Source organism: Lipomyces tetrasporus (assembly GCF_029532465.1).
Source record: "Lipomyces tetrasporus strain NRRL Y-64009 chromosome Unknown POJ06scaffold_3, whole genome shotgun sequence".
Lineage (NCBI taxonomy): Eukaryota > Fungi > Ascomycota > Lipomycetes > Lipomycetales > Lipomycetaceae > Lipomyces > Lipomyces tetrasporus.
This window is the reverse complement of record NW_026611598.1, coordinates 109,695-133,299: the sequence shown is the minus strand read 5'-3', so window position 1 is coordinate 133,299 and position 23,605 is coordinate 109,695. Positions and strand designations below refer to the sequence as shown.

At 48.3% G+C, this 23,605-nt stretch overlaps 10 protein-coding genes across 10 annotated transcripts; 6 read left to right on the top strand and 4 right to left on the bottom strand.

The window, feature by feature from the left end:
- Nucleotides 1-1,294: 1,294 nt before the first annotated feature.
- POJ06DRAFT_280422 (uncharacterized protein) lies at nucleotides 1,295-2,058 on the top strand (the record flags this gene model as incomplete). The annotated part of the gene is made up of 2 exons (XM_056189878.1): nucleotides 1,295-1,357; nucleotides 1,381-2,058. The coding sequence occupies 2 exons, from the start codon at nucleotides 1,295-1,297 to the stop codon at nucleotides 2,056-2,058; spliced, it is 741 nt and encodes a 246-aa protein (XP_056045117.1).
- Nucleotides 2,059-2,300: 242 nt separating this feature from the next.
- On the top strand, nucleotides 2,301-4,567 carry POJ06DRAFT_247561 (quinon protein alcohol dehydrogenase-like superfamily). Its single transcript, XM_056186912.1, has 2 exons — nucleotides 2,301-2,403; nucleotides 2,457-4,567. Exons 1-2 carry the CDS (start codon nucleotides 2,388-2,390, stop codon nucleotides 4,253-4,255), a joined length of 1,815 nt encoding a protein of 604 aa, XP_056045116.1. The 5' UTR covers nucleotides 2,301-2,387; the 3' UTR covers nucleotides 4,256-4,567.
- A 24-nt stretch (nucleotides 4,568-4,591) lies between these two features.
- On the top strand, nucleotides 4,592-6,919 carry POJ06DRAFT_219719 (nucleophile aminohydrolase). The gene is made up of 4 exons (XM_056185598.1): nucleotides 4,592-4,727; nucleotides 4,789-4,901; nucleotides 5,184-6,328; nucleotides 6,382-6,919. The coding sequence occupies exons 1-4, from the start codon at nucleotides 4,673-4,675 to the stop codon at nucleotides 6,794-6,796; spliced, it is 1,728 nt and encodes a 575-aa protein (XP_056045115.1). The 5' UTR covers nucleotides 4,592-4,672; the 3' UTR covers nucleotides 6,797-6,919.
- On the bottom strand, nucleotides 6,920-8,075 carry POJ06DRAFT_247556 (aminotransferase class IV-domain-containing protein). Its single transcript, XM_056186911.1, has one exon. It carries the CDS (start codon nucleotides 7,789-7,791, stop codon nucleotides 6,979-6,981), a length of 813 nt encoding a protein of 270 aa, XP_056045114.1. The 5' UTR covers nucleotides 7,792-8,075; the 3' UTR covers nucleotides 6,920-6,978.
- Nucleotides 8,076-8,115: 40 nt separating this feature from the next.
- POJ06DRAFT_68890 (CDP-alcohol phosphatidyltransferase-domain-containing protein) lies at nucleotides 8,116-9,495 on the top strand. Its single transcript, XM_056191402.1, has 4 exons — nucleotides 8,116-8,449; nucleotides 8,553-8,747; nucleotides 8,833-8,945; nucleotides 8,994-9,495. The coding sequence occupies exons 1-4, from the start codon at nucleotides 8,326-8,328 to the stop codon at nucleotides 9,264-9,266; spliced, it is 705 nt and encodes a 234-aa protein (XP_056045113.1). The 5' UTR covers nucleotides 8,116-8,325; the 3' UTR covers nucleotides 9,267-9,495.
- A 364-nt stretch (nucleotides 9,496-9,859) lies between these two features.
- On the bottom strand, nucleotides 9,860-10,772 carry POJ06DRAFT_68880 (uncharacterized protein). Its single transcript, XM_056191401.1, has 2 exons — nucleotides 10,430-10,772; nucleotides 9,860-10,377 (listed from the first exon to the last, which is right to left on the bottom strand). Exons 1-2 carry the CDS (start codon nucleotides 10,661-10,663, stop codon nucleotides 10,015-10,017), a joined length of 597 nt encoding a protein of 198 aa, XP_056045112.1. The 5' UTR covers nucleotides 10,664-10,772; the 3' UTR covers nucleotides 9,860-10,014.
- A 553-nt stretch (nucleotides 10,773-11,325) lies between these two features.
- Nucleotides 11,326-14,575, top strand: POJ06DRAFT_247549 (uncharacterized protein). The gene is made up of 4 exons (XM_056186910.1): nucleotides 11,326-12,957; nucleotides 13,014-13,317; nucleotides 13,366-13,748; nucleotides 13,798-14,575. The coding sequence occupies exons 1-4, from the start codon at nucleotides 11,409-11,411 to the stop codon at nucleotides 14,364-14,366; spliced, it is 2,805 nt and encodes a 934-aa protein (XP_056045111.1). The 5' UTR covers nucleotides 11,326-11,408; the 3' UTR covers nucleotides 14,367-14,575.
- A 131-nt stretch (nucleotides 14,576-14,706) lies between these two features.
- On the top strand, nucleotides 14,707-17,276 carry POJ06DRAFT_247546 (Sec1-like protein). Its single transcript, XM_056186909.1, has 5 exons — nucleotides 14,707-15,072; nucleotides 15,126-15,325; nucleotides 15,381-15,400; nucleotides 15,452-15,966; nucleotides 16,020-17,276. The coding sequence occupies exons 1-5, from the start codon at nucleotides 15,003-15,005 to the stop codon at nucleotides 17,213-17,215; spliced, it is 2,001 nt and encodes a 666-aa protein (XP_056045110.1). The 5' UTR covers nucleotides 14,707-15,002; the 3' UTR covers nucleotides 17,216-17,276.
- Nucleotides 17,277-18,710, bottom strand: POJ06DRAFT_206963 (uncharacterized protein). Its single transcript, XM_056185380.1, has 2 exons — nucleotides 18,507-18,710; nucleotides 17,277-18,451 (listed from the first exon to the last, which is right to left on the bottom strand). Exons 1-2 carry the CDS (start codon nucleotides 18,613-18,615, stop codon nucleotides 17,337-17,339), a joined length of 1,224 nt encoding a protein of 407 aa, XP_056045109.1. The 5' UTR covers nucleotides 18,616-18,710; the 3' UTR covers nucleotides 17,277-17,336.
- A 2,201-nt stretch (nucleotides 18,711-20,911) lies between these two features.
- POJ06DRAFT_68823 (uncharacterized protein) lies at nucleotides 20,912-22,375 on the bottom strand. The gene is made up of 3 exons (XM_056191400.1): nucleotides 22,007-22,375; nucleotides 21,347-21,944; nucleotides 20,912-21,288 (listed from the first exon to the last, which is right to left on the bottom strand). The coding sequence occupies exons 1-3, from the start codon at nucleotides 22,195-22,197 to the stop codon at nucleotides 21,007-21,009; spliced, it is 1,071 nt and encodes a 356-aa protein (XP_056045108.1). The 5' UTR covers nucleotides 22,198-22,375; the 3' UTR covers nucleotides 20,912-21,006.
- Nucleotides 22,376-23,605: the final 1,230 nt, after the last annotated feature.

Here is a 23,605-nt window from a genome sequence, read left to right as displayed (position 1 = left end):
CAAAAATTTGCAAAGTTCTCTAACATGATATTTGAATTTTCTAAATGGACTCGCTGTAGCGGACGCAACTTATATGGTCGGTGATCCCCGCCACATGTGAGTGTTACGACAGTGCTAGAATGACCTCTTGTCGGACTACGCAAGTTAAGGGTTAGGGCTAACTGTGACCCTAACCCTGCTCGATTTTGACCTTTTTTCAATTTAATTAAGAATATACGGATTATTCGCCATATCCGCCAATCGAAAGTATGGCGGATACGTATCCGCGGCGGATATCCTATCCGCCTACAGCCCTGGAAGATCTCTTGAAAGATGGGAGATACAAAATTTCTACATAAATTGGGATGGTGAGATTATTCAAAAGTGGGGGTTGGCATGGATTCGGAAAGAATATATATAATGAAGATCTTAAGCTATAGAGCGAGAGCACGAGGGTGAATATTACAGTACTCTACTTAGAAAGCTGAGCTCGTTGGCAACCCAGGTGAGATGACAAATAAGCCTTAACAGTAACCAGTGTTGGTTTTTGTTTAGTGGCTAGAGTAACGCGCTGCAACTATGTTCAACGGCCCATGTTAGCTCGAAGGGCCCCAATCGGAGCCAATCAGATGGTTGAGATCCGGCCCCATCTAGAGCAGGTGATGCCCAGGTCTGCGGACATTCGCTAATAAGGCTGTTTAGGGAATATGGGACCTTCATGATTGGACTAGTAATGCTGCTATGTAGGATATAGCTCGACAGTCTGAAGGCTGGGCTGCGTTTGATCTAACTTGATATAAACGTTAAATTCACCGAACCTCCGAATAGATGTTGTAAAGATAGATAATTTATAGCTGCAACTCTCAAACAAATGTAGAAAACGCTGCCATTAAATCGACTATAGAATGTCTAATAATATCAATATAATTTATAAGCGACGTCCTCTTCTTGGTCTAGTCGAATTTGGCAAGTACTAGTGGTCACTTGTAGGCCTGAACTTGTAGATCAGGTAAGGAAGAATGAAAACCCAACCCGATGATACATTTGCCAGTAAATCCGAATGAAGACATTCGAGTAAGCATCCGCAAAGTCCGAGGGCTGCATATGTAACCCAAGAGCTGTGCAATTGACAAAGCGGAGGATCGGAGCTCTACAATTGACAGAGCGGAGGGTCGGAGATGACAGTCTAGAGCTGTGTTACACGCATATATGAACAGCTTGTCCTTGTTATCGTTGTCTTTTACAAGTATCAACAGTTTCAACTTATTGCGTCTCTCAAATCATTCTAGTCTTCACGAATATCAAACCATTCAATATGCCCTCCATCGCCGGCCACTCGCTCCTCGTCGTCGGGGGCTCCTCTGGAATGGGGTATGGAGTCGCCCAGTTGCCCTCGAACAGGGTCTCCGCGTGGCAATCGCCTCATCAAATCCAACCCGCGTGAAAGATGCAGTGGAAAGACTGCAAAAGGCAACCAACTCCGACGACGCGAAAGTCGTGGGATACACCGTCGATCTCAGCGGACCCGACGTGGAAGCCCAGCTGGAGAAGCTTCTGACAGAAGTGAAGAATGGATTCGACAAAAAATCGCTCAACCACATTGTCTTCACTGCAGGCAACTCGATCGAACATCGCAAGACGAAGGACATCGACCTTGATTTTATCCAGCGCTGTGGGATGGTGCGATTTGTCGCGCCGCTGCTTATCGGGAAACTCGCCCCGCGGTTTGTCGAGAATCACTGGTCTTCGTCGATCACTTTGACCAGTGGCAAGGTCGCCAACAAGCTGATGCCCGAGTATACTGTTTTGACGGCGTATGCTGCCGGAGCCGAGGGCATGACTCGGAACCTTGCGCTCGACCTGAAGCCGATCCGGGTCAATCTGGTCAGCCCCGGAGCAGTACTCACGGAGCTCTGGGGCCCTAATCCGGATGGAATTATTGCAGCCCTAAGTCAGAAAATGCCCCTCGGTAAGGTGGGCAGCGTGGAGGAAGCGGCAGAGCCGTATATCTATCTGATGAAGGACACCAATTCGACTGGTAGCATTATCCCTACAAACGGAGGCGAGCTGTTGCTGTAACAAAATGTATTCCCAAAGACGTGTAGACGTAGGGATCATGCTAATAAGGATGTTGATGCTGTTCTATTCTTATTAAACATTAAATATGCCAATATTATCTATATGATGTATTTAGCAAATGCATCTGCTTTTTTACCGAAATTTCCTTGAATTAAAGCCATTACTGGCTTAGGATTGCAAGCCCCGCCAGTATCATCACGTGATTCATAAGGGACTAACGCAAACAAATGAAATGATTACGTCGTCGACGACTAGATCACGATTGCGCCTCGATAAATCCCACCAGCCTTCAATAATTCCTTACTACGTATATAGATTCACTTGCTAGAATGTCCATTACTAGAGGTAAGTAACTTCCTTTGTACTTTGGATTAGTAGGTTAACGGCAACCATCTCAGAATCACTTTGGGCGGCACTGCCGTCCACGGCAAAGGGCGTACCATTGCATATCTCCTACGACGCTCGATCTGATCGGCTAGTGTATCCCAGCAATAAATCGGTCCACCTTCGTTCGCTGTCAAAGCCGGCCTTATCTACTCAATTTACTGGTCACATTGTGGCTACTACCGTGGCTAAGTTCGCACCGTCGGGATATTATATTGCCTCAGGTGACGTTTCAGGTACGGTAAAGGTTCTCGACTCGTCGTCCATGACCGAAGACCCAGAAATTGTGAAGGGCAGCTTCGCGATTATTTCGGGCCGCATTAATGATCTGGCGTGGGATTCAGATAGTAAACGCATTATCGCAGTTGGCGACGGCAAAGAACGCTACGGCCACTGCTTTACTTTCGACACCGGCAACAGCGTCGGAGAAATTGCGGGGCACGCGGCGCAGATCAATGCGGTAGACATCCGAAGCGTGCGCCCGTTCCGGGCGGCTACAGTTTCTGACGATAGCGCCCTTGTGTGGTTGACTGGTCCGCCGTTCAAGTTTGCCAAGGCAGTGAGGGGCGAGCACACGAATTTTGCGACGGACGTGAAGTTTGCGGTTGATGGCGCGTATGTGGTTAGTGTTGGAATGGATCGAAAGATTGTTGTGTATGATGGTCGGGAAGGTGATGTGCTTGCGAAAGTCGATCATGCCCACGCAGGTGGGATTCTGGGACTCGCGGCAGGGAAAAAAGAGGACGGCACGTCTGTGTTTGCGACTGCGTCAACGGATGGGAAAGTCAAGTTATGGGCATACAGGGATGGCATTATTGAAGAGCTGTATACCTGGGATGTTGTTGCGGGTGAGCATTTGGTGGGGGTCACTCTCACGTCGCCAACTTCGCTTGTTGCCGTATCACTGTCTGGCGACATCTACTACCTGTCCGCTGAAGCAACGACGCCGACAAAGGCCATCCATGGACACCAGAAAGCAATTACAGCACTGAAAGTGTCGTCTGATGGTAAGAAATTGTACACCGGCAGCTATGATGGCCGGCTAGTGGTGTGGGATATTGCGACGGCCGTGTCGACGGTGGTCGCTGGATCAGGACACGGTAATCTCGTCACTGGCATCGTTGAGACAGGCGGAAGGATATTTACAGCTGCTTGGGACGACACGCTCAAGGCCATTACTGGTACCGAATTCACATCGCAGTCTTTATCGACGCCGTCCCAACCAAAAGGACTGGCTGTAGCAGGCGAGTATCTTGTTCTTGCGACTGAAGACGCGGTCTATACATACACGACCGACTTGAAATCAGTAGCTACATACAAGGGCAACACCATTACGGCGCTCGGCGCCTCAGACTCGTTTGTTGCTGTTGGAGCGCAAAACGGCTCCATTGAGTTGTTGACTGTGCCTGACCTTAAGCCAGCATCGACCAAGATTCCAGATTCCCGCGCATCTGTTAGTGCGTTGGCGTTTTCTCCAGTCATCGATGACCAGGGACGACAGCTACTGGCGGTCGGCGACTCGACTGGCAAGATAGCAGTTGTTAATGCCACGGATGGTAGAACTATTACAACACGATGGGCGTTCCATACAGCCCGAGTGACTAGTATCGCATGGCGCGCAGATGGAAAGTATGCGGCGACTGGCGGGTTAGATACAAATATATTTGTTTACAGTGTGGACAAGCCGGCAAAGAACGTGAAGGCGTTGGGAGCGCACAAGGATGGTGTTAATGGCGTTGCCTGGGCTAGCGACGACAAAGTTGTTAGTATTGGAGCGGACGCGTGTGTCAAGTGGTGGAATGTTACCTTGTAGATTATAGAATGTTTGGATATACTTTTAGAATATTGTTTATGCCGTTCAACTATCTGATTAAATTTCATGGACTTGGATATCATATCCGCAGTGTTCCTCGGACGGGCAGGAATTGTGATCCGGGAGTGATCTGTGACTCAATAGTTTTTCTTATCTTTTCGTATTTTTGTGCATGTGGAGTTTGACTCCTCGATGCGCACGCGCCTCTTTGGAGCCGCGAATAAAAAACGAAGTGGTGTCATAGGCGGAAATTTTGATATTCTGGCCGAGAGCCCGGCGGCCGTTTCGAGGCAAAGTGAGGTCCGGTCTAAGTTCGACTCCGCTGCCATCGGCCCACGACTCGAAAACGTAGCTTAATTCCCTCTAGTTTGTAAAATTACAACTCTCGTTATATCTCTCTCCACATCTCACCAGCGTATGAGCATGTCTCTCGACCAGCAATTCCTCGAAATCGACGACTCCAACGAGCTTAGTAGTTACCCGCCAAGTGATATGGTAACGATAATGATGTCAATGACTGACGGTTTGTCTAGAGTTTAGCTCGCGACGGTCAGTCGTCCACTCGACCAGGGGCATTGTCTCCTGCACCCAGCCCATGGCTGCGGCCGCTGGTCTGAAGATTCTGAGAATGGGAGGCAATGCGGTTGTACGTATTTCTGTCTATTGAGTCGGGACCGGTAGTGCGGGGACGTTCGCGTGCCTAGGAGAGTTCTTATCAGTGCGTCCGAACAATGTCGCATTCTGCGGCAGCTTGTCTCTGAGGACCTTGATACGCTGGCAATGGTGACTGTTTCTAGTAATTGGCATTATTATGTGTCAATTGAATAGATAGAGCCCACTTTGAGTCGCTAGGGAAAGACTGGCACGCACCGCTTCTACAAGGACTTTCTTATTCGGTACAGCTACTCAAGAGCTAATAAATGAACAGGATGCTGCTGTCGCCACCGCTGCCGCGCTCACCGTGCTCGAACCTCATATGGTTTCTCCGGCCGGTGACGTCTTCGCTCTTTACCATAACGCGAAGGACAACAGCCTTAAAGGTCTCAACGGCTCCGGCCGTGCCCCTGCTGCTTTGAGCATCGACTACCTCGCGTCTAAAGGTATTACCGGTCACAAGCTTGCACCCAACTCCGTCCACTGTGTTACCGTTCCTGGAGGTCCCGCTGCATGGGTCGACGCTATCGAGGCGTGGGGCTCTGGTAAGATTACGATCGCGGATGCTCTTGCTCCTGCAATTGAGTACGCAGAGTTCGGGGTGCCCATAAGTGAGATATCCGCCGGGCTGTGGTACCGGGGATACCTAATTATTACCTCCAACTCACCCAATGGCAAGGATATGCTCATGCCCGACGGGACCACTCCTAAGACTGGTGACCTCTGGGTCAACAAGTACCTAGCTAATACCTACAAGGAGGTCGCCAAGCACGGCAAGGCTGGATTTTACGAGGGCATTGTTGCGGAGCGCATTGTCAAGATCGTTCAGGAGAAAGGTGGTGTCATGACTCTTGACGACCTGAAGTCGCATACCTCGACCTTCGTAGAACCGATCTCGATCGACTTCAACGGTCTCACCCTGTGGGAATGCCCACCTACTGGACAGGGTCTTCTTGCTCAGATCGCTGTCGGCGTTATTAGAGAGTTAGTCGAGGACCAGCTTGTCCCTCCCCCATCGGAGTGGGTTCTTAACTCAGTCCCTTACCTCCACATGATCATCGAAGCCCTCAAGATCGCATTCCGTGATGGAGAGGAGTACGTCGCTGACCCTGAGCGCGTCAAGGTTCCCGTTAAGGAGCTTCTTGATAAGTCCTACCTCAAGAGGCGCGCTGCTGAATTCGACACGTCCAAGGCCAAGCCGCAATATTCTCCTGGTCTTAGTAAGACAGCAAACGACTCTGACACTGTATACGTGACTGTTACCGATAAGGACGGTAACGCTTGCTCGTTCATTAACTCTGTCGCTGGTCTCTTTGGTACTGGTATCGTCCCTGAAGAGTCAGGTTTCCCCCTCCTTAACCGCGGTGTCAATTTTGTTTTGGACAAAACTGCTCTTAACTGCCTTGAGGGTGGCAAGAGGTGAGCTTTACAATTGATCTATATATTCTATTGCATGCTAATTTCCTCTGCAGACCATACCACACTATTATTCCCGCCATGCTGACCAAGGATGGAGAGATCTACGCCGCCTACGGTGTAATGGGTGGCTTCATGCAGCCCCAGGGCCATCTCCAGGTTCTCCTCAACCATTCTATCTTTGGTCTTGATGAACAGAAATCACTTGACGCCCCTCGTATTTGTATCACTCCAGGACGCGTTGTCGACGGAGTTACTCTCACAAACGTCAACATCGAAGGCGAGATTGACCCTGCTGTCGTCGAGGAGCTCAAGAAAATGGGCCACGAAATCACTTGGCAGAAGCGATACGATCCCTTGTTCGGTCGTGGCCAGTTTGTCAGACTTAAGAAGCTCGATAACGGCATCACCGTCCACAGTGCTGGCAGTGACCCGCGTGGTGATGGCGCTGCGTACCCATACTATGACTAAGGTTTATCGTCATATTGAACGAATTGGAAGACTGCCTTATGGTTTTGGTTGTATAAAAGTGATTGTACAGACGAATTGTAATGTCTAGTCCATTATAAATATAATGTAGTAACAAGCTTTTTGACTCCCACAAAAACATTTTGAGATATACACCCAAGCTAGCAGAGCTCCTGTAACGCAGACTAGTCGCGATAAGGACCCAGTCTGACATATCCACACGTGACTCCTTGAATTCCGTTTAGTAATAATACCTTTTCGCCCTCTTGAATGCTGTCCTTGAATACCGCTTCTCCGTCCTTCATTTCCCTTAGTAAACCGCTATCTAACAGTTCAGCCTTGACGGCGCCGCGTAAGCCACCGATTTCATTGCTCGACGGCGTGATCCACCCGCCATCTCTCCAGAATGCAACATTCGTAAGACTACCTTCTGTCACTTGGCCCTTCTCGTTGAAGAGCAACACCTCGACCGTCCCGCGGCCCGGGAATCCAGGCGGTAGCACTCGTTCCCTTGCTGCTGTGTATGGATCTCGGTTCGTGGTCTTGAACATTGTAATAGGCGATTGCGGTGTGCTTTCTGAATCCAGGTATACAACCCACGAAGTCTCTGGCTTGGTGTCATCCCTCAAGCCAGAGAATAAATCGCCGCGAGGATCGGTCTCGTGTGCCTCAACCCCGATATGGCCGTCCTTGGACACCACCACCCGTAATCGCCAGCATTTATCCGGTGCGACGACGGCTTTGTACAGAGCGGTTAGCAACGCGTCAGGCGTCACCACCTGGCCATTCTCTTTCGATATCTCGGGCCAGAAGAACTCATGCGCTGCATTTAAACGATAGACGTGTCGCGGCAATAGAAAAAACAGACGAGGGTCGAGGGCTGCTTTGCAATCCTCGAACTGCTCCGCATCGACAGCAGGGGGAGAGCCCGGGAAAAGTAGCGATGGATCGTACCTTATGGCCGAGATCACGCAGAAATTCGGGTCAGATTCTGTCATTGCGTATTGCTTAGATTGAGATACTGGCGGTCAATTAGTTATAGTTGTGGGTTAAGTTAATGATCCGGCGTCATTATGGCAATCCCAGTCTGTCTCTCAGAATATATATATATTTGCAACCGCCAGTTTTTATCTTCGAACGTTATTCGCTGTTCTTATCGATAGAGAAAGCTAATTTAGCACTCGTCAGAGATCCTCAGGAAACACGATCAATTACTGACAATAGACCGCGGCCATGCCAACAATGATCTTCAAAAAATGAGGGTTTCGGCTTGATGTTGCCTTATCGGACGGGAATTGACTGCTTCCGATTGCTGTGGCCTAATCGGCATTTCGGGCACCGCGGAACCGGTGTAAGCGCATATGTGCTTTGACACTTGAGTCAAAACCGTTAACCGGTCTTGCGCTTGGTTTCGCTGCGCCCGCCGACCGGTTCTTGCCATCATCGTTATTAGTTCGACGGCAGTGAATAACGTATATAAAAATTACGCAGGCTTCGGGTCTTTAACTGCGCCGACGGTCGCATCGATTACAATGGCTGCCCCGAAACCGATTACCACGACGACTGTTTTTCTTTTCATTCCTAATCTCATCGGATATGCACGCGTCATTCTCGCGCTGTCGTCGCTCGCCGTCATGAGGTGGTATCCTAAGATATGTAGGTGTCCAAGCAAGTCATTCGTCAGCTATACTCCCAGTTAAGCAGACGATATGCAATTGCTCCGTGAGTACGTAGCAGAAGGTGCTAATTTATCAATTAGGCACATGGCTGTATATCCTGTCATGCTTGCTGGACGCATTCGATGGCCTCGCTGCTCGAAAATTCAATCAGTCAACTAAGTTCGGCGCAATTCTTGATATGGTCACCGATCGCTGCACAACCTCATGCCTGATTTGCTTCTTGTCGTCGGCGTATCCTAAGTGGGCTATCTTCTACCAACTGTTGATTAGTTTAGGTATGTAGATGTCGGTGTTTGGAGGGAGCTGTCCGGGACCTCTGAGATTACGCCCCGATATTTTCAAGGCTGATGAGGTTCGTAGACTTGGCATCGCATTATATGCATATGTTCGCTATGCTCAGCAGCGGACAGGATAGTCATAAGAAAGTCGGAAAGGAGAGAGGATGGTTTTTGAATCTATACTACACGAACAGGGTGAGTGAGCTTGAGTTTGCCTGTACAGCGGTGTGCTAATTGTCGTAGACGGTCCTATTCATTTTCTGCGCCGCCAACGAGCTTTTCTTCGTTGCCCTCTACTTGTGCAGCTTCCCACCAGAGACTCCGCCGTATTTTGGATCCCGGTACGGCATTCCTATATCATATGCAACCATCATGGCGGTCGTTACATTTCCCATCTGGCTCGGCAAGCAGTTGACTAATGTCATCCAGATGGTTCAGGCAGCGCAACTCCTAGCTCAGGTTGACGTTGAGGAGCGCAACGGCAAGTTAGCAGCTGCGAATGCAAAGAACAAGTAAAGCTTATGGAGGCGGGAATCCGAGGCGATTACGGGATGAAGTTTTGGTGAATGGGCTGTAGCATTTGTGAGATATGATGCATTCGAATCGGATGTACAGCCTGGGCAGATATTGATGGCTCCATACTCGAGAGTTATCAGTATTGATGTCGATCATTTGTTAATATATTGGTGATGCATGCATGCAATGGAGTTTCAAAGCGATTTGCCCAAAAAGGGGCAGTAATGGCTCGCTGGGATTAGAGAAGTTAAAATTCATACCGGTAGTTAGGCTATTATAGGTTTGTCGCGACTTGTTTAATTTCTCGTGTTTCAAGAATTTCTACAATTGGATCATGTATTTCATATTTGAAATTTGCGTTGTCTGCTCCGTTATCTAAATGTACTATGATCAATTGATACGCGCAAGTACGAACTATGCTAAATTCGTGTGGCAGCATTAATTCGTATGGCCTAAACTAAATCTCGTTTCTTGAAAACCATGCTTCTTCGTTCGATGTCAATTGTGTAGACATTGAGCTGTCAGTTACGATCAGCATTGCCTGAGCAGGAGAGTAATAGCCAGCAAAGAGACCACGAAGGCACTCTGCCACGACGGGCGTCAATTGACGACCGGCCGTTGACCTCGTGGGTGCGACCCAAGAAATCTTCCCGTGAATACCGTTCTCATCTCTCATCGCAACTCGGTGTCATATACCACGATAGGTGGAGAATGCGGTGACTGGCCCTATATCCCTCGGCGGCAAGGATCACGGTATTCCTAACACAGATTGGTTCCACTGCTGCTCTGCACTCTCGGGTGAGCCAGCGATAACAACAACGTCACCAACATACTTTGCAATACTCTCATCACTCTTAACTAGATCAACGTTTCCGTCCGCAACAACAATAGTTATTGGATCGCTTTCGTCTAACGCCAGATGTCGCAGTATCGGTTTGACCGACTCAGCCCTGGACACCGAGAACACGCGAGTCGGATGAGTCACATACGCACGCTGAAGTTCCTCCACCGAAGGGACTGATGCGACTGCGGGGAAATATGTGGGATAGAGTATAAGCAAATCCACGACTTCTTGTGTCGACGGAGACAATATCTTTGGGTTCGCAATAGTCTTTTGATCATTAGTTGTTTGATCTCCATTATCGCTTGGTACCGCACAATACCTCCGAGATTAGAAGAGCCACTTTCTTCCGCTTGCCGGCATTCTTCGTCACGGTCTGGCCCCCAGCAGTGTCTTCCGATATGTCTCGTTGCCGCGAACTTGAAGTCCACCATTCCGAGATAGATTCAGACCAATAGTAATAAGCCACAGAGGCAACCACCGTCGCTGCGACAAAGCCAGCAAGCAAAGGAAGTTGCCGTCGACGAGACGAGTTCGGTGCACTAGTAAATGGCATTTCTCCAGTCTAGATGAATCATACTGTTTGCCGATATTAGTAGTCGTCACCGAAGGACGGAGCTGGTCATTTAGGTTTTGGGTTAGGTTAGGGAGTGAGTCTTCCTTGCATGGGAATTCCAACTTTAGCGCTGCGACGTTCTCACCTCCACCTGTGGTCTCTTGTAACCAAAGGACGATCTACTTTCTCCACACACTTCCTTTGGGGCTGTATCCTTTCGTTATCATTTACTTTCTTTTGCGATTCGTTTGGAAGCTGAATGATGCACGTGTGAGTTTCTATTGATAGAGCTCGAAAAGATACGGACTAGATTAGCGGTTTGCCATCGAACCGCGTTGTAAATTTACCTATTCTCGACTGTCAGAGAGATCCCGATCAGGGTTTCTAAGATTACACTTTTTACTTTTTCTATCTTGATCACTTCAAGTCGTGCTCCTCCCCTTGATTGTGTTGTCGCGAAGATTGACTTCGTGGTTGAAGCTGGCCTGACCCAACAATTGGTCTTGTGATCAAGAGCTTTCAGGTCGCGCTTTCAAGGAAACACAAGCTTGGATGTTTATCCTATACGCGTGCAGCCATAGTTGAGACCGTAACACGACTTGGATTCGCAATGGACAATCCGAATTACGACGATTTCCTTCGCCGCCAGCAGGAGCAGCAGCAACAGCAGCAGCAGACGGACCACCAGCAACCGCAACAACATCAACAACAACAACAACTACCCCCGCAGCTTTACAGCACGTCGATGTCCGGATATGTTCCACAGTACACTGACCCAGAGTCTCAAATACTTCGAGCCGGCGAAAACTACCTGTCCGACTCCCACTTTCAATCATTTTTTGGCTCCTATGGCGGCAGCCAGAGCTCAACCGTTGGCCAACAAGGGCAACCTTACGGCGCCTTTGCGGCACAACTGTCGAGTAATCCGTTTGGCATGAGGCCTCAAATGAGTCATCATGTGTCGATTGCGCCACAACCTCCTCTATCGCAGTACAGCTTTATGTCGCCTGTTACGCCCGCATATTACCAGCCTCAGCAGCAGCCGCAGCCGCAGCATGGCGACAACGTGTCGAGTCCGACGTCGTCATCCCAAACACCACAACAAACACACATTACTCTCCCCAGTCCACAACCACAGCAACCCCGTCCGTCGTCGCAATTGCAACTCGATCAGACGCAATTCTATGGAGGTCTGAACGGTTCGAATCAGCAGCAATATGCGCCAGTTTCGCCGTACCAACAGTTGGAGCCACAAGTCCGGACACCTTATTTCACGTCGTTCCTGAATGGGGAGCGGTCGTCGCAGCATCTGAGTCCTCAAATTTATAATGATTATCGGGATTTGCCTGACTCTGTACTTGGCAATGTGACAGCAGCAAGTGTCTCGCAGGAGATCAACAATATTAGCGCTATCTCTTCCATTTCGCCAGCCGATGTGTCACTGCCGGCCCTTAACCTGCCTCAAGCAGGCAACGGGCCTGTCCCGCATTGGCCTCTTCCACCAATGCCTACGTCGGCAGCATCTCAGCCTGCTGACGTGGTGAAGGCCGAGAAGAAACCTACGAAACGAAGTGCTACGGCCGCACCGACCGATCGACCTCCAAAGAAGAAAACAACAAAAAAGACCACGGCTGCTACCGCTCCGACTCCCGTTGCGCGGTCACAAACAGTTCCAGTATCTATGGACATTTCTTCCGGACTGGTACAGCACGTGCAGCCTACAGTAGAGATGGGCCAAGTTCTGGTTCCAACAGCAACTGCTTTACAAACCCAGCCGCAACTTTTCGCACCGACCGCATCCCCTCCGGTTCCAGAGGAGCCGAAGGAGTTGCCTATTCTTCACGAAAAGGATCCCGTTACCGCGTTGCGCCTTCGTGTAGCAACCGCGTTCAGGAATTTGATGGATGATACGAGACTATTAACCGAACGTCTTGTTGAGATCATGCTGTCAATTCCGGAGGAGGCATACGGCACGACAACCAAGTTCGATCTGCGCGAGGTCTATTTAAGTCAGCTGACAATGTCGACCGGATCCAGTAAAGACATTTGGAATGTACTGTCGGAAAACAATCTATGTCTTGCGCGTATTAGAAATTGGTTGGTGAACGATTATAAGGCAAAGAGATTTGATAGTGCGAAACCGGTGTTGGTGGCACTAGCGAGAATGCCTATCAGCTTAGAGCAATTAAAGCGGGTTAAAATGGAAAAGGTGCTTTTATTCTATGAAGGTAAGGGTAATGCCGCATGCAAGGAAATCGCAGGGAAGATTTTGAGTCGAGCGAAGAATAATGAAGGTATGATATTTTGCCACTGCCGTTAGTGAGCGTGAAAATTGCTAACCGTAGTCCAGAAATTGATGTGTCTTCTGGAAAGCCGGACTCACCTAAGAAAGGGGTAGATCCTTCTGATGGCAAGGCAGTACCCGATGCCAAGAAGGCTCAGATTGCTCGAAGCAATACTCTTTCTGGATTTACTATTCCGAAGAAATCGTCCACCGCGTCTACCTCGACTGCTTCGAAGGCACCCTCCGGGAGTACTCCTGCGAACTCTGTCAAGGCTGAGCGGCCAACTGGTAATACCAGCTTCTTTCAAAGTTTACAGAAAAGGCCTGCCACGGCTGCGAAGCCAATGGCTCCTAAACCTGCGGAGGAGAAGTAAGCCATTTCTCAAGTTCATGCTGGAATCATACTGATATCGTTTAGAAGACCGATGTCGTCGTCTCAGTCCTCAACCCCAGTTCCGGCAGCTTCACAGCCTCGAATTTCCAGTCTCTTCACCTCATTCCGAACTGGGCCTAAATCAGAAGATACATCAGAAAAATCAACACCTGAGCCAGTACGTCCAAAGAAGAAACAAAAGACTGTCTCGTGGCGTTCTGAGGCCGATTTGGTGCAAGTGAGATATTTCGAATCCGATCCTAGTGAGCGTGCACTGAATGTGAGTGATGCCGTTCATGAACGGTATCGGAATGCGAGAGAGCTCGATATATCTGAGGGCAGAGCTGCTTTCAAGAAGGGTCAGCATATCGAGGAGATTGACTACGAGGTGGAGGAGGATGAAAAAATTCCGTGGTATACTCCAATTGGTAAGTATGGACTATCATTCGGCGTTTGAACGCTTTTTAACGGGTTCAGATATCAATTTCGTCAAATGCGAGCGTTTTAGTGCGAATGAGCTCGAGAAAAATATCCTTCGTCACGGTGGCAGCAAACAGCCCGACAGTGCAGAAGCAATAATTCAAAAGGAACGAGAGTCCAGTGTCCTCCTTGCTATGTACTTCACCGACGCAGATATACCTCCCTCACCATCAGAACCAGAACATACAGCCGACCTGGTTTCGGATGAGTCTCCTGCTATGAAGGAGATTCCTGTTCCACAGTCTACTCGGCTCGCCTGGACAATGTTGCTTGTTAATAATAATGGCACCTCTCAACCGATTTCTACAATTTCGGCAGCAGCAGCTGCTGCTGCTGTTGCGCCACCGACTCAATCTGCGCAATCGTCTACGTCTCAAGGATTTGCAGCTCTACAGGCTCTACTCCCCATTTTGGCACAGGCCCAAGCGCGCCCAGTGCAGGTCCAAGCGCCTCAGCCGAAAGCGCAGCAACAAATACCGGATTTGACGGCTCTGGCAGCGATGTTGCAGGCTGCTGGTGGATTGTACGGCTCTGGAACCACCGCCGGGAATGGCTCTTCTCGTTAGGGTCACGTTACGAATGATCTTGTATTGCTTAGAGTTTTAGCATAGCATTGGATTGGGTGTTCGCTGTCGTACAATTTTGTACTAATATGTATATATTGCCCGTCTTCTGTATCATATCTATGTCAACCTCGGGTTTACAGTGTTGCGGTTATCGATGTAGTTATTTGGGCTCTGTTGATTCGTGTCAGCAAATTGTACTATAAAATGAGTAATAAATGTACATTTTTGGCATAATATTCGCATTTTGCAATAGTAGTCCTCAAAAGTGTGGGATGTGATTGCTGATTAAGTGGTGGGTTTTTAGATCGAGAATTAGAGTCGGTTGCGACGTCGCGAATGTTGCGACGTTGAGGCTTAGTTGGGATGCGGTCAACTCGAAAGTCTCGAGGCGCTGGAGGGCTGATCTTAACACGACACATCAACATTTCCAAACAACATCTTCTCTCAACTGCGCCCGTTACTACAATTGCAGTGCTAATCGGTCGCCTTTTTATCTCTAGTGCTCCCGGTATTCATTTATCGGTTTGATTCTGTTAGGTCAACGGGCGAGGAGTGCGAGACGCGATCACTACTCTACTCGGGAGCGACGTAACCAGCACTAGTCGGGCTTCACATCGTGTTAAAGCGATCCACAAAATGGCGCTTCAGGCACCTTCATCTACTTCGGGACCAACGAAGAATCTGACTCTTCGTGACCGGCAGATAGGTTCGTACGAGAGTTGTAGTCAGTTGACACTTTGTATTAACTAGTGTCTGCAGCGGCGATTGAACGGTTCCTGAATTTAAACAAGGATAAGCCAACTAATGCCGGTAATGTCGGTAGTGATATGCCAACAGCAAATGGATCCGACAATTCAGCATCAACAAATAGCGATGACCCGATATGGAAAGTGTTAGTGTTTGATAAGTTCGGCCAAGATATCATCTCCAGTGTATTGAGAGTGAACGACCTCTTCCAGGTAAGCGTCATCGACATTTGCTTGCAATAACGCCGATGCTAACATAGCTTTCTAGAATGGAATTACGGTTCATATGTAAGCTATCGATGACAATCTTTTGATTTATGCACTAAGTAACTGGTCCAGGTTACTCAACTCGGAGAGGTATCAGATTCCTGACGTTCCAGCAATCTATTTCGTGTCGCCAAATGTCGATAACGTCAAAAGAATATCACAAGATTTAAATCACAATCTATATGAATCCGTATATGTCAATTTCATCTCTTCTATCCCGCGATCTCTGCTCGAGGACTTTGCATCACAAAATATCAACACCACCCATATGATATCTCAGGTGTATGACCAGTATCTTAATTTTATTGTCACGGAGCCCGATTCATTCAGTTTAGCACTTGATAATGTCTATTCAACACTTGCGAGCCCGAAAGTCAAGGATGAGGAAATCGAGGCCATTATCGATAAAGTTGTGGTCGGATTATTCTCCGTCGTAGTGACAATGGGCCAAATTCCGATAATTCGATGCCCTAGAGGCAATGCCGCAGAGATGATTGCTCAGAAACTGGACCAGAAGTTACGAGATTTTGTGATAAATTCGCGAGATAGCACGTTTAATACTCCTAGTCAGTCCTCGCAAAGACCAGGTATGTATTCTTATTGGCTATCTCTGGGTGTCAAGTGGACTAACATAAGTTAGTTCTCATCATTTTGGACCGAAACGTCGATCTCGTGCCTCTAATTTCACATTCATGGACATATCAATGCCTTATTCACGACGTCCTCGAGATGCGACTCAACCGTATTCGAGTGGATACCGACGACGGCAACGGGAACATTGCGAAGAAAGGTTATGACCTTGATCCAAAAGATTTCTTCTGGGTGCGAAACGCCGCCATACCGTTCCCACAAGTAGCTGAAGATATTGATGCTGAGCTGACGCGATATAAGCATGACACGAGCGAGATTACATCCGCAACGGGCGTTAATGCAATCGAAGATGTAAACCAACTAGATTTGAACGCCAATGCGCAGCACTTGAAGACAGCCATCACCGCTTTGCCGGAATTGACAGCACGAAAACAGACTTTGGATATGCACATGAATATTGCGACCGCGCTGCTCAAAGGCATTAAGGAGCGCGGATTGGACTCATTCTTTCAGATGGAAGAGAATATCACAAGGCAGCCAAAGCAGGCTATTCTGGAGGCTATAAACGATCCCGAGAGGAAGAATCCTGATGACAAGCTACGGTTGTTCCTAATTTACTACATCTCGCTCGACACAACCATCTCGGCGGCTGATATGTCTGAATACGAGCATGCACTAGTGGCGGCTGGTTGCGATATATCGCCTCTAGCATACATCAAGAGAGTGCGAGAGATCACAAGAATGACCATGATGACTAGTGCTCCGTCGACTGCTGGCCAATCTTCCGGCCAATCGGTGGGAGGCGGTTCGGCAGACAACATTCTTCGAGGATTCAGCAGTCTTTCCAACCGACTTACCGGTCGTCTAAAGGATGGTGGGCTATCGGGGGGATTTGAAAATCTGATTTCTGGAGTGAAAAACTTTCTTCCATCACGCAAGGATTTGACGATTACAAGATTGGTGGAGAGCATCATGGAACCTGGATCAGGAAGTTCGTCTACGACAGAGGATTATTTGTATTTTGACCCGCGAATGGCCCGTGGCGGTTTGACGCGTCCTCCACCGCGGAACCGCACTGGATGCTCGGAGGCGGTCGTGTTCACGGTCGGAGGTGGTAACTTCTTGGAATATGGAAACCTGCAAGAGTTTGCCAAGCGATCTGGAAAGCGGATCGTCTATGGAAGCACGCGGTTATGCACGCCGAAACAGTTTGTTGATGAATTGGCGGAATTAGGACGTGTATAGAGGTTGTGCAGGTGAATAGGCGGCTCGTTGTAGTTTAATGGGATAAAAGCATGAACTTGTAACTGTACCGTTAATAATCTCATTGGCATCATATCTTTCATATCGTACATATTTACAAGTCCTACTCAGTAATTTCCAGATTCTTCATTTCTTCCTCCTGTGCCCAATCCGCGACACTGTCTAGTAACGTGTCTAGTGAACTTCCATCCATGCATCCATTTAAATCGTACATTGTAAACCCGCATCTATGATCTGTCACTCTATTTTGTGGAAAATTGTACGTCCGCAATTTATCGCTGCGATCAGTAGACGTCACCTGCGCCGACCGCGACTGTCGTTCGTGGGCCACTTGCTCCGCATATTCCTTTTCAGCCAGTCGTGCACGAAGAATCATAAACGCCTTTGCCTTGTTTTTATGTTGTGATCTGTTATCTTGCATGGACACGGTAATACCGGTAGGAATATGTGTCAGCCTGACGGCCGACTCTGTCGTATTGACATGCTGGCCGCCGGCTCCCCGAGCTCGCATAATATCGATCCTGACCTCTCCGGGCGCGAATGATCGCTCCGCTGCGGTTGAGTCCTCACCTCCACTATCCAATTGCGGTAACACGACGACTGCAGCCGCAGAAGTATGTACGCGACCTTTGGACTCGGTGGTAGGAACCCGCTGGACGCGGTGAATGCCGCCTTCGAATCTTAACCTTTCGTACGCGCCCGGCTCTTCAACTGAGAGTATGCCTTCGGTAATGCCGTCCGCTCCAGATATTTCATTCACGTGCAAGATCGAGTAGCGCCATTTCTTGAGAGTGAGGTATGAGATGTACATGTCCATCAAGTCTCTGGCAAAAATAGCCGCCTCCGCTCCACCTACGCCAGGTCTAAATTCCAAAAGACAAGGATAAGATGCAAAAGGATGAGTGGGAACCAAAGCCTTTTTGATTTTACCTGTAATATAGCGCAATTGCTGCTTGACATCCTCCATCTCTTCCAAAGCGGCATCTCTGAGCTCCAACGATTCCGGATCTTGTGAGACGGCGAGTTTGTGGAGGTCGTCGAGCGTTGGTACGAACTGCTCATACCGGGCTAAGCTACTGGCCAGCGCATCTAAACGCGTCTGTTCGAGGGCTTTGGCAGGATCGTAGCCATGATCAGTGAGTGATTTCAACAGCTTGTCACGCTCCGTCCGGAGAGACTGTGCTTTGGCTAGGAGCTGCGGATGCAGCCTATAGTCCGCTACAAGATTATCAGTTATCCGTGCATGTCAGGTCGTATAACATTGCGGCGGTACCTTCTTCTAGTCCTACTCTGAAATTTCGCGAGAGTGGAAAAGTTGAGACAAGGAAAGGTGTGCGTATCGATGGGGCCAATGGCCTGACGACCGCCCGGAACATACTCATCTCTGGACATCCAAGTTGCGATGGACATCCAATACTGCGACTTTGAAAATTAACGCCAATAATCTTCAATTGTTACGGGCCCCCGGTATTGATTCATCTCCGTTGCTCGTGGGAACGTTTGCAACGGCCGCCTATAGCACGAGAAGGTTAGGGTTATACGATTTACCCGGAGCACAGCACACTTGTATTTTAGACGGCCGACCAGACATACAAAGTTAGCAAGAAATACAACAAAAATGTCTGGTGGTTACGCCTTGCCATGGGTCACAAGCAACAGCGGCCAGCTCCAAGAAGCTGGCCTCTCATATGTATGTATATATTCATATACATATACATAGACAAATAACAGGAACATAATGGTGATAGAGAAAATTCTAACACCGTTCCTTATCCCCCGTGCCCACAGTCGAGTACGCGTCCCCGGAACTGGTGACTTCAAAGCCTGGCTTTGTCCGTTAATATTAGTTCGTGCCGTTCAATGGTATTGACTGTATTTCAGGGGGGACTGCAAACATTGTGCTCTGTTGTTCTGAACAATTTCTTCCGAAAGATGCTGGTATTCGTGTCAATAATCTATGGACACAGGATTTTCTGAGTGATGAGATAAGGGACTACGCAGCACTAGATGCATATATTTTGTAGGTTTGTGAGCGCGGGGATGGATGACAGGATCGTTGCGGCATTATCTAAGAACTCCATGTTTAGGTTGTGTCCATGGCGGCACACTGTAAAATATACTGGGTCATTGAGAGTACAATCTTTCACGAATCCAGGCCAGTTTTACTTTGTCAAACGTGACGTCTTGTTCAGAGTGTCCAGGATACTTACCTCTCTGGCATTTCGAAAGGGAATATTGACGCTCTGGTGACAGAATGCCGAGCACACAAGAGGCACTGCTTTGATGTCTTGCGAGGAATAAACCCGGCTGCCAGACAAAGTTACCGAGTAGACAGAGATTGACCTGTAATCGTTGTTCAGGCGTTCAGCTTTCAAATTTTGATAGGTTCATAATAGCTTTAGGAATAGAGTGTCGTCCGCAATTTGTTCGGATCGTAATATATTCAGTTCTGCAATCGAACCCGTTGGTTCCGCACTATCACGCTTGCTGTCAAGGCTCTTATATTGGGTTGAAACATACGAATAATTTATCACAGGTTACTTTCCGTGCTTCGCACCTATGTTGCCAAATTTAATTTGCACTCAGCAATGGTGGCTACGCATAACCCGAATACTCTTTCGGGTGTTTGCCGACAGACCTGTCTGTAAAGATTTGCAGGCAAAGTCGAGTGACCCTGTACCATTTTTGGGGCGGAATGCTTGTGTTGGGTTGGCTATTACCTGAACGAGAACAAATCATTTTTAATACTCCCCATACAGGCACTTGAAGAGTGAGCACTATTTAACTCGAGCTGTGAGGCAACGAAAATATGCATGATTTTTTAGGATTTTTCTGCGCCATAATACGCGCGAATATATGTTGAGCGCAGACTGTGGGTCAGGTACGACGGTTTCCCACACAATATTGTCGTACCTCCCAAGTAACACATCACCCAGCGGCCAGAGTATGGACGAAATTTTAAGGTCGCCCGTGAGGTAGAGCCGCCCGGTGGCAGTTGCATCAACGATGCGGTCCCTGACCAGCAGCTCAACAACGGAAAGAAGCGTTGAGGAAATGCTAGGAGTTCAGAGATGGAAAGTGTTGCAGAAAAATTATATTATAGATGGCAGTTAAGATAGTAGAAATGCAACGGGCAGTACAAAGCAGTTACTAGTCAGATTCATATTCTGAGTCCAGGGCAAACTCGGGATTCATTGGACCCTATGCAACTGAATATTTCGCAACACAGTTGAACTCTCCCAATACTATTAGTCTACGCATTTTGTTAACTCCTATCCGCGGATGTGACTGATTAATATTACCTTATGCGTATCCGTATCCGTATCCGCGACGGATATCCGCGGATATATCCGTTATCCGTGTATCCGTGCCGATCCCTATTAAATAACATCGCTGCAGTCAAATCAACCAACTGTGGTTCCGTCGCTTGGAGATTGTACCTGCCTGCTCTTGTGTGGCGCGCTTTATCAAGGTTAAGGAAAATAAGTGAGGGTAGGTTGAACGCGAGGCTCGCGCGAGGCTCGAACCAACGAATTTGGGTGGGGAAGAGAGCGGCAGGCGCCTCCACCCACCAACTCTTGTAACATACACCCGTACCGTGCAGGTAGCCTGGTTCATGGCTAAGGTGCTACCGGCGACTGTGCAATGATATCCTTATTGTCCAACGCTTTACCGTAGTTTCGGAGCCCGTATGCACCAGTTATTAAGCCATCTACTTACGGCAGTGCCAAACCAGAAATGTAGCCACAAAGTTGCTCATGTTCATTATCTTGCTATCCCTCTCCTTCTTCCTCTCCCTCTCCTTCTCCCTCTTCCTCTTCCTCCTCCACATCACCTTCTCCTCCTCTTCTTCCTCTTCCTCCTCTGATGAACTTCTTACAGCGATCTACTGCAGTTGAGTACATGGAACGCATAAGTATTCGGACATAACTAGTCGCATTAAATGGAATAACTCTGTCTGGGATGTTTGCAGCTCGCCATGCATTATCCGGAAAGAAATCACTTATCTTAATTCCAAGCGTGGTAGGGAGGTCATCCCCATCTTGAACCAGGTACTGCAGAGTTATGCCATCAGAACTAGCCTCACAAAGTGAATCTGATGATACGACTCACGTATTTAGAACGAATACTGGTACCAGCTCGCCAAATTTCAACGAAAACGTCCTTCAGCTCCCCAACCCACTTGTGGCCTCTGTACAAAAATAGAGCGTGGCGGTTGTTCGAGAGGTTCAAGCCCAACGTCTCATTCATACTGCTCTTCATTAGATCAACCGCAGCTTTCACATCTCCGATATCCCCGTACTCAGTAGTAGGATTCTTGAACCGTGGTTTCTCAGTAAGACAGAGCAACATATAGACATTAACACCGTGACCATCGATCCACATGTCCTTACTTCTACAGAGGCTATTATAGTCTTCGCTGAACCCGACCTCGACAACGACTGTTACCTTCTCACCATCCCCCACATACCTCACTCCTCCATCTGGCTGCTTCGTGCTCCCCTCAAACTCGCCTTCAAAGTCGTCAGTGGTGGTGGATCCATAAGCCAGAATATTATCTGCTAAATCCTGACTATACATAGACAGGTATTGCTTAGCATCTGCGAGGATTGGACCAAGGAGTTCTAATGCTGCAGATTCATAGATATTACCGGGACACGTCACCACAGTCACCGTCTCGGTGAAACTGTCATATGACAATGACGGGTACCTATAACAGCGAAAACCGTTAGCTATTTCTGAACAAGGAAATATGCAACTAGTATACTATACCGCAGTTCCAGGGACAACGGATATAATTTGAAAAATGCATTTTCTAGTTGCATATACTTTGCACGAGGCAGCTGAACATCTAGTCTCCCCTCCGGAGGGTTACTCTTCAGGAGTTTAAGTGCCCTGTTATAGTTCGGATCCATGCCTTTGTCCGGCGGAGAAGAGGCATCCTTTGATTGGATAACCGGCATCGGCGCTGTCCCCCAAGTGAAACCAACGCTTTTGGCAACTGACTGAGGGCTGCTAGGATAACTGTTGCGCGTGAGACCACTAATCTCGAGAGATTTTACCGAACCGTGGCCAACCGGTGTTCTGGTGGCTCTTTGCACTGCATTTCCTGTCGGCTTCTTTCATTGCGAATGACCGCGGAGGTCATGATCGGCGCCGGCGCCACGCCGCGTGAGGCTGAGCCTGTTAGTGTGTGTGACCTTATTTCGTCCATACTCTGCCCGCCTGGTGATGTGTTACTTGGGAGGTACGACCGTATTGTGTGGGAAACCGTCGTACCTGACCCACAGTCTGCTGCTAACACATATTCGCGCGTATTATGACACAGAAAAATCCTAAAAATCAGGCATATTTTCGTTGCCTCGCAGCTGGATTATAAATAGTGCTCACTCTTCAAGTGCCTGTATGGGGGGCAATAAAATAATTGTTCTACTTCAGGTAATCGCCAGTGCTCTGCCGGCGGTATCATAGGCTAACATATGGGGCTGCTGAGGATTTTTGTTCTTCGTCGAGAAAATGCTAGTAAACTTACTATGGGAAAAGCTGCTGTCGCTGACACTAACAAATCTACTATGGCAACGACGAATGTAGCCTAGTGTCACTGTTACTTGCTACTTGTCACCTGGCCAGAGTATGGACGAAATAAGGTCGCCCGTTAGTGGATCGTACCCTCCGCAAACGGCATCCATGACGTAATGGATGAATTCTGATATTGTGTGGTGATTGAGATAATGAAGGGAACGCGGCAGTAAGGGAACGCGACAGTAAGGGAAGCTCGCGAGCGCTGTTCGAAAGCAGACAGCTTGCTTGTTTATGTACCGCACATTTCAATTTGGACCGGCCGCAGCGTCATTCGTGCGATGTTTCTATTCTCTGCCAAAGGCAAGGGTTTCTGTCTCAAGCCGAAGCAAGTCAGTTTGCAGTGGTATTTTATTGTCCGATATATTAGTCTTGTATACGAGTATTCCAAGTCAATTTCGTATATTGTAGACCTTTTCATCGCGTGTAGTATCGACCTCTTTCGAGTAGCCGATGCGAGTGGATTAGGGTAAAGTTAGTGCTTTTCGGTAAAATCGTTAGCGTATTCCACAAGCGAGTTTACAAAGCTAAGGCCGTTGAGAGGGATTGGATCGAAATTCATTATTGTCTAGACCGTATAGCAGCACTGTCTTCTTTAGCTTCAGAACTAATTGGTGAAATTAATGGCTCACGTTGAGCAGCTGTCAATGCACTGTCACCCCTTTCTGGAACTGTAAGACAGGAACGAGCCTGGGTTGCCAATAGGAGAAAGAAAAAAATAATTCAAAGAAGTGGACTTACGATATGTAACGAAACGGTAACAGCTTCCTGGATTGTCGGGCCGTCATTGTT